General features: G+C 40.9%; 1 protein-coding gene across 7 annotated transcripts in view; it reads right to left on the bottom strand.

Annotated features, from left to right (window-relative positions):
• Positions 1-12,376, bottom strand: part of DYNC1I1 (dynein cytoplasmic 1 intermediate chain 1) — a 202,978-nt gene that overhangs the window by 99,491 nt on the left and 91,111 nt on the right. For all 7 annotated transcript variants that reach the window (XM_048510901.1, XM_048510898.1, XM_048510902.1 and 4 more), the window contains one exon: positions 9,101-9,190. In XM_048510901.1, coding sequence (XP_048366858.1) covers positions 9,101-9,190 — 90 coding nt within the window. The remainder of the gene's footprint in view (positions 1-9,100; positions 9,191-12,376) is intronic.

The following is a 12,376-nucleotide window of genomic DNA, read 5'->3' on the forward strand; positions in this document are numbered from 1 at the left end:
TGGACGTATCATCACCAAAATTTCAGGGTATCATCTGGAGACTGTCACAATGGCACCCCCAAGGTTTGGTGCAGTTTGGTTCAGGGAGTCCAAAGTTATGGACCCTCAAAGGGTATCTCCCTTCTCCTTAGCAAAGAATGTGGGATGGGGTACCCCCTTTGAGGGTCCATAACTTTGGACCCCCTAAACCCCCCTAAACTGCACCAAACATGGGGGGGCATCAGGACAGTTTCCAGATGATACCCTGAAATTTTGGTGCCGATACATCCAAAAATGCGCCCCCTTCAGGAACATCCCAGAAATTTGCCCAAGAATCTTTGTTCTGCATTGAGTTTTCTGTATTGCTGTCAATGGGGGTTGCAGGCTGAGGGGGGCACATTTCTGAAGGCACAGTCTCAAAGCTTTCGTGGTCTCATCAGGAGACTGCCCTAATGATACCCCCCAGGTTTGGTGCAGTTTGGTTCAGAGGGGCCAAAGTTATGGACCCTCAAAACTGTAGCCGCCGTCTCCTATTAGCTCCCATTGGAAACAATGAGGGATGGGGCACCCCCTTTGGGAGTTCATAACTTTGGACTCCTTGAACCAAACCTCACCAAACTTGGGGAGTAGCATAAGGACAGTCACCTGATGATATGCTGAAATTTTGGTGCTGATATGTTTAAAAATGCACCTCCTGTTGGCACCAATGTTCTGGTGCAAAAAAAATTGGTCGTGGTGGAGTGGCCACCCATGGGGGGGCATCCAACTCAGATTTTGCCCAGGGCTACAGTTTGCCCAGGGCTGCCTCGTTACGCCCCTGGAGACACACCTTGCTCTCTCTGCCCTTTATTGCCAGCTGATGATGTCATCAACTGGCAGTACTCTGCTATGGCCATCAGCTGTTGTTGGACTCCCTGCAATCACCGCTTTTCAGATTGGAGTCCCCCTCCCTGCCCAGGCTTCTGCTCCTCTCTACCACTGAGTCCAGCTTTGCCTCTTGACCAAAGAGTGCCCACCACATTGCACCCCACAGCTTTGACCTGTCTAATCTGGGTGTGGCATGTCAAGGCCAGAGTTGCATGTTCCCAAACATTGCACACACAGGGCAGTGCCAGCTCCTGTCTCCATTCCCCCTTGTCCCTGGAAGATAGATTAGACCTAATCTCTGCTTCCAGCAAAGGTTAAGTCTGTCAGACTCAAAGTCATTATCACTATTATGTCTGGGACTGAGAGCATCTCTGGACAATAACTATCCTAGTCAGGCTCAGTTCAGTACAACCACCAGGCAAACCTAAACAATCTCCTAAGGCAATGCATTTCAAGGGATGCCAAAAAGATCAGAAGAGCATTTTCTAAGGATTTGAAGGGAAGTGTGGCTTTAGCTGGCTTCTGGAATATCCAGATCTCTTCTATAACTTCTATAACTGTCATGATGGAGCGTGGTGGGCTTTTGAAGAGCTTATGTATTTTTAATTTTGCATTATTCATTTTGAATGCCCAGTAGAAGTCAATTTATTAACTGTGCAATCCAAAGGGAGTGGAGGTTTGAAGCCTCATTGGTAGTATTGGAAAGGTTGAGCACTTTCACTGCCCAAATGGGCATGGACATTAGTGCAGAGTGACTTACTTCAGCAGCCAACCATTGTTGCAGCCTAACCTGGAAGTTTGGCCCTGCAATCACGGGCCTCCATCAAAATATCCTATATCAAAACATCCTCAAAACATCCTACTTTGTGGAAGGGGGCGATATGGAGGTGTTCCAAGAGCCGGAGCCAGCCAATTTTAGTTGGCTTTCAAATGACTTTCAGCCTGGGAATGCCCCTTTCATTGGTGCAGATTTACACCACCAACATAGTGGGGCTCTGGATTGGGCTGCCCATAAGACAATAGCCAAGATTCTACATCTCTTAATGGCAGCTAAAATGCTTGTAGCTACTGACTTGGCAAAGTGTTATAACTAAACTGTGGCTGTCTGGAAGATATTTAAATTTTCTAAATTGACAGAACTTGTACTTTTAAGAGATTAAAACTTACCTTTTATAAATGCTGATAACCATTTATAGATGGCATGCATCAAAAATTAAATATTGGATTTTAGAACAGCTCTGCATTTTTATAAGCAAGTGCCAATCTTTTTGTTGTTTAGAGAGCACTGTCATACTGTATTTATAAGCTTGAGAGCAACATAAATCTATGTAATATTTGCATCTTTTATTAAAATTTAAATATTAAAACGGAGGAGGAAGCCCCTGTAATTCATGCATTGTGCATGTGCGCGCGTGTGTGTGTGCGTGCACGCGTGTGTGTAGTAGCTGGCATCAAAAAAAGCAAAGATTCTGAAGATTACGTGCTTTGAAAGGCTCTTTGTATTATATCATTGGGAGGAGGAATTAGAAAAAAATTATCCTTGAAGATCCTCCTCCTCCAATTCTGGCTGGAAGTTGTGTGCCATCCTTGTAGGAAACTGCAGCGTGTGCAGCCTTCATGATCCACCCAAACTCCTTGCACCTCAGTAATGAGTATAACCCTTACAAGTGCTTCCGGTTGAGCCTGCTTCTTTGGTCTGAGCAACAAGACGAATCAGCTTACTGTTGCCCAGACAGGACAACCCCCACTGACTCAGAAGGGCTCTTGTCTGAGAAGGAGTCTCTCTTCTTACATTCTTAGAATATGAAAACTGCTATTATTGCTGTTGTATCTGAACAAATGCCTCATTATGACAAAAGGGTATCTGGAGCACATGAAGAAATGCCAAGACTATATATTTTTTTAAAAAACAAACACTCCCTGAAGTCTTAGTTGTCCTGCTCACTTTCCAAAAATTGAATCTAATTTGTAGATTCGTCTCCTCTTCACAGTGCAGAAGAAGTTCTCAATCATGAGCATTGGGACACTAGAACAGAGGTCTTGCAAGATACAAAGAAGTCTTAAATAGCATTTCATTTCATCTTCATAACTGTTTTCTTGAAGTTACATATATATACAGCACTTTTATTCATTTTAACAATGTTATACTTGTGGGGCTCAAACAATCCAAGGTTCTTTGAGTCAAAATGAAGGTTCAGCTCCCTAAGCTACAGCCAATTTTAGCCCAGAGCAACTTTTTATGGCTGGGTTATAAAATCTTTGAAAAACAAGATTCATAATGGAAGTGCTGACACAAGCTTTAACTGCTTTACAGAAGTGTGAATGGCGCCACTATAATATCTATTAGAGATTCTTTAAAAGTTTGAAAATACTGTTTTGCTTTGCACAAAGAAAAAAATAAGGAAGCCAGAGAACTTTATGCCAAGATAAACATGCGTTTAACCCATTACATACTAATTTGCAAAGAAAGCCCTTAATTCTGAATAAGCATTGAGGACCCCGGCACCAAACAGAAATGTTACTCTAAATTCCTGTTTTGCTTCTAACATGTATTTAATCACTTCCATGAAGCACATGGGATGGTTACAAACTCAGAAAAGATTGTATACGGAAATCAAACGGGATGATGCAAGAAAAATAAAAGCAGGGAAAGAAGAGCCTTATTTCAAGGATTTGTGCTACACACCGAGTCACACTCACTTACAACTCCTTGAACTCACTGGAACTAAGTTATAAAACATTTTTGAATCAACATATTGCCTGTTGAGATATGTTCCCCTTCTTGCAATTTCACTATCGCTTTCCGTTATCTCTCTTTTCTCAATTTGTACGGCAACCATTTTCTCAGTTTGGATATTCAACTTTTTTGCCTTGCATATTTCAGTTGTGTTTCTCTTTTCCTTACTGTTCCTATAGATAACTGTTGTTGATAAAATTTCATCTGTTGCATGTTTTTCCACCTCTTTTTTCTAATCACCTCTAAAATGCTCTGCATTATTTCTTGTCTTTTTTTCTTACGTTTATAATTATATTATCTATCAGATGGCCTCTCATAAAAGCTTTACTTGCATCCCAAGAACATTTTCAAGTCTCTTCTCCTATTTAAATGGAGTTCAAAAACATCTTTTAATTTTCTCTTACACACCTGAACAACTGTGACCTTTTGAAGTGAAGTTTCATTCAGTCTCCATCTAAAAAGTATCGGGTTTTCTCTTACAAACCTGATTGACAGGATTATGGTCCAAAAAAGTCTTTTGTAAGAGTTCTACTTTGGAGATCTTACAGTGCAATACTGGGAGGCAGCTGCACCATGGCTGGGGATGGCACAGCCATGGCATGGTTGTGCTACCTCCAAAGAAGGTCACACTGCCTCCTGAGCAGTTCAACTTCCCCCCCCCACCAGGAATGCACTATTAAATACCAAGTCCCTAGAAACCCAGATCATATCTGTTCCTGAAAAAGATCTGTGTCTTCCCTTCGGGGGTGAGGCGGCTTATAAATCTCATAATTAATAAATAAATAAATAAATAAATAAATAAATAAATAAATAAATAAACAAACAAACAAACAAACAAACAAACAAACAAACATACTCTCTTGGGTTTCCATTTTTCTGTCTCCATATATCAACCAGACCCAAGCTGTCCACCAAATAAAAAAAGAGTTTTTGGCAATTCACTTTGTGTGTTTTTAATATTATTTTCAGAAAACCTGTCCACTTGAGGTGAAATTACTCCATTTCAATCTCCCAGTAGGCATGAACTTTCATCAGAAAAGTCTATAACAGGGGTAGGGAACCTGCGGCTCTCCAGATGTTCAGGAACTACAATTGGCCATGCTGGTAGGGGCTGATGGGAATTGTAGTTCCTGAACATCTGGAGAGCCGCAGGTTCCCTACCCCTGGTCTATAAGCTTATCAATAAGATGTTTATAAAACATCCTTTTGTCCTCATTTGGAGATAGATTCCCAACACCATAGTTTTAACCCCACGTAAGGCAACATCCACCTCCATATCTCTACCATGCTCATCTGTCAATACCAGTTTAGGATCTAAATGTGATTTGATATATAATATCACCCCATTGTTCTTTTTAATACAGACTAGAATAAATTCTTCACCTGAAGGTGAAGACTTTTTGCATAAGACAGAAAAAATGAATGGATGATTTGTGGAATAGAAGAATAAGAAAATAGACATGATAGAGAAAAGTGGGAATGTTATTAGAATAATTAAGAACTAATTTTACATTTGTAATTAGAGAACAAGTAATACATTTTAATTGTGTTTATGTTTGGTGCAGATGAAATTGGGAGCCTTCCTTCTCCCCTTGTAATGTGACTTTTACTGACTTTTGTGTATTTTTGTTTGGTTCTTGGTCTGTTTCAGTTACTCTCTCTCTCTCTCTCTCTCTCTCTCTCTCTCTCTCTCTCTCTCTCTCTCTCTCTCTATCTATCTATCTATCTATCTATCTATCTATCTATATCTATCTATATCTATCTATCTATCTATCTATCTATCTATCTATCTATCTATCTATCTATCTATCTATATATCTATCTATATATATATATATATATATATATATATATATATATATATATATATATATATATATATATATATATATATATATATATATATATATATATATCAAAAGGACTCACTGGAATTAGGAATAACCCTACGTAGGATTGTACTAGTACTAACTTGGGAGTCTTTCTGAACATACCAAATATAAATGGCTAGGGTTACTCAATGATGAGGGTGAAGCACCTGCAACATAGAACTGGTGTCACAATTTAGGACTTATTCCTAATGTTCAACCAAAACTTACACTCTTAAAACTTAAACCCATTACATCTAGTGGTGTTTTGTAGCAAAGGACACTATGAGACTACTATACAGAAGTGTGAAAGCCAATGTGACATGGCCTTTCAGACATTGTCTTCCTGGTATTCATTGGTTCATATGATTCATGACAAAACACTGGAGTCGATAACAGGGCCTCAGCTGCAGCTCTGGTTCCAATTCATCTGTGCTTATTTCATTAGAAAAAATTAAAATATGTAGTATATTCAGAGTGGTTTCATGTTACTATAGTACAATACTGCAGCAGCCTTTAAAGACCCAAACTACATGTTACGATTTGCCCCATTGCAGGATCTCTATTGAACCGGTGGCCTACATGCACAGCCTCCAATAGAGTAAATAACACCACATGTATTACCTTTTGAAAAGTAAGGGGAAGCCAGCAGATGCTTCTCAATCCACACTGGAGTCCCAAACATGTCCCCTACTCCTGGCTGTTGGAATCAGAGAACTGTAACCCTCCACATATAAATCATTTGGGCCTTAGTCAGGCTAACCCTAATTGTCCCTTTATTGCAGATTTGAAAGCTGGGCTGTGGAGGAGCGTGACCTGCCACCTAGTGAATTTATGGCAAAAGTATGATTTGGAACTTCTCAAATCACATCTCATTCATTCATGCAAACCAGCTCTGTGGAAGTGAAGCAATTAATGCGGTTTGTCTCCCCACATACACATGACTGAGCCAGAATGACTGGAAGATTCTACCCTGGAGAGCCAGGTTTGATTCCCCACTCTTCCACATGAAGCTTGTTGGATGACCTTAGGCCAATCACAGTTCTCTTAAAATTGCCTCAGCCCACACAGAGGCAGGCAATGACAAACCCCCTCCAAATATCTCTTGCCTTGAAAACTCTATAGGGCTGCCATAAGCTAGCAGTGACATGATAGCTTTGTCTACCACCACCAGACGCACAATACTTTTTCTGTGTTCCTTTTTTTCCCCATCGCTCTTCTAAGATATGGACACCCTCACAAAATTTTGTCATGTCAGCTTTGGCATTTCCTTCTGAAGTTCAGCATTTCAAGGAAGCCTGCTACTATAGCAGCTACCATTCTCCCAAGACTTGGCTTGACAGAGCAAGAAGAGAAGCCAGTGGCAACACACTGATCTACTAGACTAAACTATAACAAAAAATAGATGATGTTAGTTATGGCTCACCTTCAACTAAAACAACAAAAGTATACAAAAGGCTCACTGGCAAGTATGTGAAAAACTAAAATAAATATATATCCTTTAGCAGCCTATTTAATTTGGCTTTTGAAAGTATTCACACATTATCCACAATGTCGTTTTCCAGAGATATCAGAATTAGGATTTCTTTTATGTGGTGATAGCAGGAAACAGGACATAAATCTTAACCCAAACTGGATAACTAATGCAAAATTCAGCAATGTGAATTTTTTAAGCCTACTTGGTTAGCCTACCGATAACAGAACAGGCAGGTAGGCAGAAGGTGGTAACTGTGGTTTTGGATGGATTTCCACTATTATCGCTAATTAGTAGGGCCAAAAGCCAGAATCTGATCTCAAAAGATTTTTTTGCTTCAGTCAACTGAATCTACTTGATACTCAATACTGTGGGACAACAATGAGTATCACTATGGAGGAATGGCAAGAATTTTTGTGATCTGTATAAATATCCTGGTCCAAATGTTTTCAAATGGCTCAGTAAAATTGACAAAATTAATTCCTGTGTTCTTCGTTAATTGGTCAATTCAGATATATAACTATTTCACTCAACTGATTTACAAAACTATTTTAAACTAAAGTCAAAATTGCAAGTTGATATCAATCATAAACACATTCATGCTCTTAAGTATTTTACATTTTCTGGCTGCAATTCCAAGCACTTGTTTGTGAGTAAGTCTCCTTAGTGAAATATGCATAGTATTGCATTATACAACTCAAATGATTCTTCAGTTCAGATCCTAGGCATATATTGCAGGGAATTCACTGGGTCTTGCTTACAAATAAAACATTTAGAATGTGTGTCTGGCTTAAGACAAAGGGCATGACTCAGTGAACCACAATCAGATTTCCAATTAGAAAAGAACTTTACAGCTTCAGTCAGCTGCTTCTGAAAAGCCACTAAGCCAGGAAGACCCTCAGGGATAGTGTGGGCTGCAGTTGGCGGAAGGATGCCAGATGTCCCAGTTCATTGCATGCCAGCACCTCAGAGGAGAGAAGTGCACTCCAGCATCACACTGGTGCATAGAGGCCACTTCTGGTAACTCTCTTGTATTTTTTAAAACCTCTATAGTTAAAACTCATAAAATTTTTGTAAATGCTGGAGCATCTAAAGACATCCCTTCTGATTTTTACTAAAAGTAACACGGACACACTACCACAATGCTGGCCCAATCCCTCAATTCCTTACCAGCAGTTGCTGGTTGTGTCCTGGCAGCCCTAATACATCCTTTTGTAACATGCAGTTATTTTATGTTATGCACCACAGGATGGTGATCTAATAGGAAGACAGGACAATTTGGGAGAACACTGGCCACCTCTGAGCCAGTGGCATAACTAGGGAGGGGCATGATTGGGCTGGAACCCCAGGCACCACCTGGGCAGGTCATGTGGGGGACACATTGACGGCCACTCCCTTCCTCACAACTGCACTCTGCCCTGAACTACAAGGAACCAACAGTATAAAGCTACAGCTAGTCAGCTTGACTGCTCAGTTTGATGCTGGGTGTAGCATGGCTGGATTGCGCTTTAAACTGCAGGCCCAACATCAAACAGACCCACCCACCCCATGGAGTTTAGGATAGGGTAAGCTCAGATAAATTTTTGGTTTCACTACACGCCTCTTCATGGAGTTCGGGGGCAAGGTGCAGTTATAAGGGAGAGGGGCAGCCCACCAAACATGCCCCCCATTACCTGCTCAAGTGGCATCCGGGGGTGGGCCAGCCATTGTGCTGGTCTTGGGTGCTGTTTTGGGTAGCTATGCCCCAGTTCTGAGAATCTGCAGAGTTAAATTGTGAAATTTTTCAGAACTTCTTTTCCTGCTCCTTCTCTTCTTGAATTTCTCCTTGATCAAAATGGAGTTAATTAGAAACAGACTCCACAAGGAAGGAAGGAAGGAAGGAAGGAAGGAAGGAAGGAAGGAAGGAAGGAAGGAAGGAAGGAAGGAAGGAAGGAAGGAAGGAAGGAAGGAAGGAAGGAAGGAAGGAAGGAAGGAAGGAAGGAAGGAAGGAAGGAAGGAAGGAAGGAAGGAAGGAAGGAGAGGCATGCCAGCAGGGAGGGAGGGAAGGATTGAATTGTTTGCTTGCAAGGGGAAATTGGGAAAAGGGGGATTAATTTTTTTAGCAGAACTAGGTAGCACACGCTGCATGATAATAATTTCTGAAGCCAAGCCTTGAACTTGACTATATTTACATACCTTCTTTGACATCCTGCTTCTTTTCCTGAGTTTCTGTCTCAGAATCATTCCGTACTTTTGGTTCAACCAATTCTTCATCTTCCTCATCCTCTACAAGAAAGAATAAAGGAAAAAGTAACATTTTTCTTTCAAGGTATGATTAGATTTTCACTGATACTACTTAGCCACAAACAGTACACTAGATTAAATTCAGCTATAGAATATGTTATTACATAATATAAATAGTTATATGATTCTACATGACTCCTACAGTGTTTATTGATTGGATAGTACTGAGATTCTGCTGTGTATTTATATGTATCATAAACAGCTATTTGTATTCAAATGAAGTCTTTGTTAATTTAGGATTATCCACCACTCTCAAGCCAGGTGTGTATGCGTGTATATACATATATACTGTTATATTCCCTTCCATAAAATGGGTTTGCCTACCTGCCTTCTTGCCTTTAAACAATTTATATCTTATTTTATCTCCTTTGACTCAACCCAGCTAATAAGTTACAAAAGGCAAGACTACAAGTGAAATTATTTAATTAACTAGAGAAAAACTGATTTGGTTACTGAACATCCAATTTTGCAAAAACAGTTTTCTATCTCCAAATGCCTTCTGAAATAAACTATTTTACATGTCTTCTTGAATGTGACCAATGTGACCATTCAGGTGACCAGTGAAGGCATCCTCTCCACCCACCCTAGTAATCCATTCCAGAGGCTGCGACCCACCACTGAAAAGGCCTATGACCTAACTAGTACCATATGGACAATCATAGGAGAGAGCAGCTTAAGGAGGAGGTGGTCTGAAAAGCATAGCTAGTGAGACAAGATAACAACCTTTGCATCAAGGTCCTTCAGCTTCCGACCCTGAGCTTCATAATCCCTTGTGATATCCTGAAAGCTACGTCTTTCCAATAAGGATTTTCAGCTTGTGTTCACCAAACAGCCCCATGGCAAATAATTCTGAAGCTCAGTTAAGTTAGAAAAGCAGTTGGTGAAATGTGACATGGAGGCTTGCTTTAAAAATAGAATGATCTATGATCTGGAATCCTGTGTATGGCTGCTATGGAGTAAACACCATTGAACTCAGAAGAATTTACTTTTGAGTAAATAACATGAACTCATTCATCTACATTATAAAGGTTGTGTTTGTAATTTTTTCTCTACTCAAGTACAGGCAATATTTCGTGCACAAACTTAACTAGAGGTAGAATAGCAGCAAGTTTTCAAATTCTATGTTTTCAAGATATTCTAAAATGAGTAACCTGTTCTTTTCTATCCCCTGCAGCAACTTTCCATCTCCAATGTCCAAGTCTGACTTTCGGTCCCCAGAGGCACCTTTGAACCAGCAAAGGGGGAAAAAACCCACATACATGTTTCAGCCTGGCAGCTACACTACTAACGGACACCTGTTATTCAAACACCTCATTTCCAATTCAATTCTCACCAGATTAATTTGTCTGTTGACCTACAAGGAGGGGTTAAATAGAATCCTGACCTCAGGTCAGATGCCACTGGCACACAAACAAGTAGGGCCCAGTTCTGAAAAGCCATCACTGGTTGACTTGAGAATCCTCCAGTCATGAGATGCATTTTAAGTTTAAGAATAGTTCAGCATTAATATGAATTTAATGAGCACTGAAAATTGACACATGTCAGCTACCACCAACAGATGTTTCACTGCCCTTTGCTGACCTATGCAAATCTCTTTTCTGCTTTTTCCTTCGCCCATTCGACTCACATATTCATTCTTTCCTGTTATTTGTGTTTTGCTTGGTTTGCCTCAAGCTATAAAGAACTGGAACATCCAGGTCAACGCACATTTTTATGATGATGAAAGTCCCAGAAATGAAACCAACCAAATCGAAGCACCTATAGGCACTGAACATTGCTGAGAAGGGAAGGAGCAGAGCAGAAGGTCCTAGTTTCAAACCTTTACATCTCAGCGAGCAGCAATATGAAAAGCATCTGCTGCAGACTCCAGAAGATCCAGTGGTCTGAACTAGTACAAACCAACTTCATACATTTACATACTTCAGGGCCTTTCTGAATTCTGATTCATTCATTATTCAGAGCTAGCACTGGGGTGTTGAAAACATCAACTCAGTCAAGTTCTTCCACTCCCCTTTTTTGGTTTTTTTTTGGGGGGGGGGAGGAGTTTTGTATTTTACCTGTATCGTCTTATATGCCAATAAAGGTTTGGTGCTATGCTATGCCACTCTCCTCTTGTAATCTATCATTCAACTTACCTCATGTCCTGGAGTCATTATGATGACCGTTTCCTTACCTCACCAGAGTCACTCAATGCAGTGACATAGGGATGGTGAAAAGCTCAAGTAACTGCAAGATGTGAGGTAAGTTGTTGTTAGGAAGAAGCAGTTGGGAACTCATAGAGTTGATGTTTTTTTGATGTCAGCCATATGTTTTATAGCATACTATGCCACCATCAGCTGTTGAATTCTATTAACAGAAGTTAAACCTTAAATCCTAACACCAACATCCATATCACCTAAGAATGTTTCCAAACTCATTCACTACAAAGACTCACAGATTTCTAGACCAGAGTCAAACATTTACCTAATCATTCCAAAGTGACGTTTAAACACATCTGAAGACTCAGGTTCTGATATAGAGCAGGGCCGGCCCAAAGAATTCGGGCACCCAGACTAGCCTGACATTGTCAGATTCCAGAAGCCAAGCAGGGTCAACACTGGGAAGTACTTGGATGAAGACCTCCACATAATACAGGTGTGATGCAGAGGCAGGCAATGGCAAGCCACATCTGAACATGACTTGCCTTGAAAACCCTACAAGGGCTCACCATGAATCAGATATGACTTAACAGCAAAAAAAGACCTCCTTGCTTCCCTCACCCCCTGCTGTGCCATGGACAGGTAGAGGGTGCACCCAGCTTTTTTCACCTGGTCCCTACCTCCTCCTCACCACCCTCCAGGGGGATGGGAAGATAACACCTGTCCTCCTCACCTCCTCACTGGACACAGTGGAAAGCTGCTGTCTTGGTCCATTCCCCAGTGACGGGGCAAGACCCAGCAGCATGCTGTGGTGCTCTCCCTCCTCATCTCCTGTCAGTAGGATTAGGCCTGGCAGAGAAGCATGGCAGTGCCCACCCTCCTTACCCACTGGTGGGGCAGCAGGAAGTTGCTGCCCACTCCTTCTCCCACCCACTTAAATGAGGCAAGAAGGATGGAAAGAAGAAGACAACAGCCTGCGAAATCCAGTAATTTATCTCCAGAATATTTTTTTAAACTGGCAAATAGCCAT

The sequence above is a fragment of the Sphaerodactylus townsendi genome, linkage group LG11 (assembly GCF_021028975.2).
Source record: "Sphaerodactylus townsendi isolate TG3544 linkage group LG11, MPM_Stown_v2.3, whole genome shotgun sequence".
NCBI lineage: Eukaryota > Metazoa > Chordata > Lepidosauria > Squamata > Sphaerodactylidae > Sphaerodactylus > Sphaerodactylus townsendi.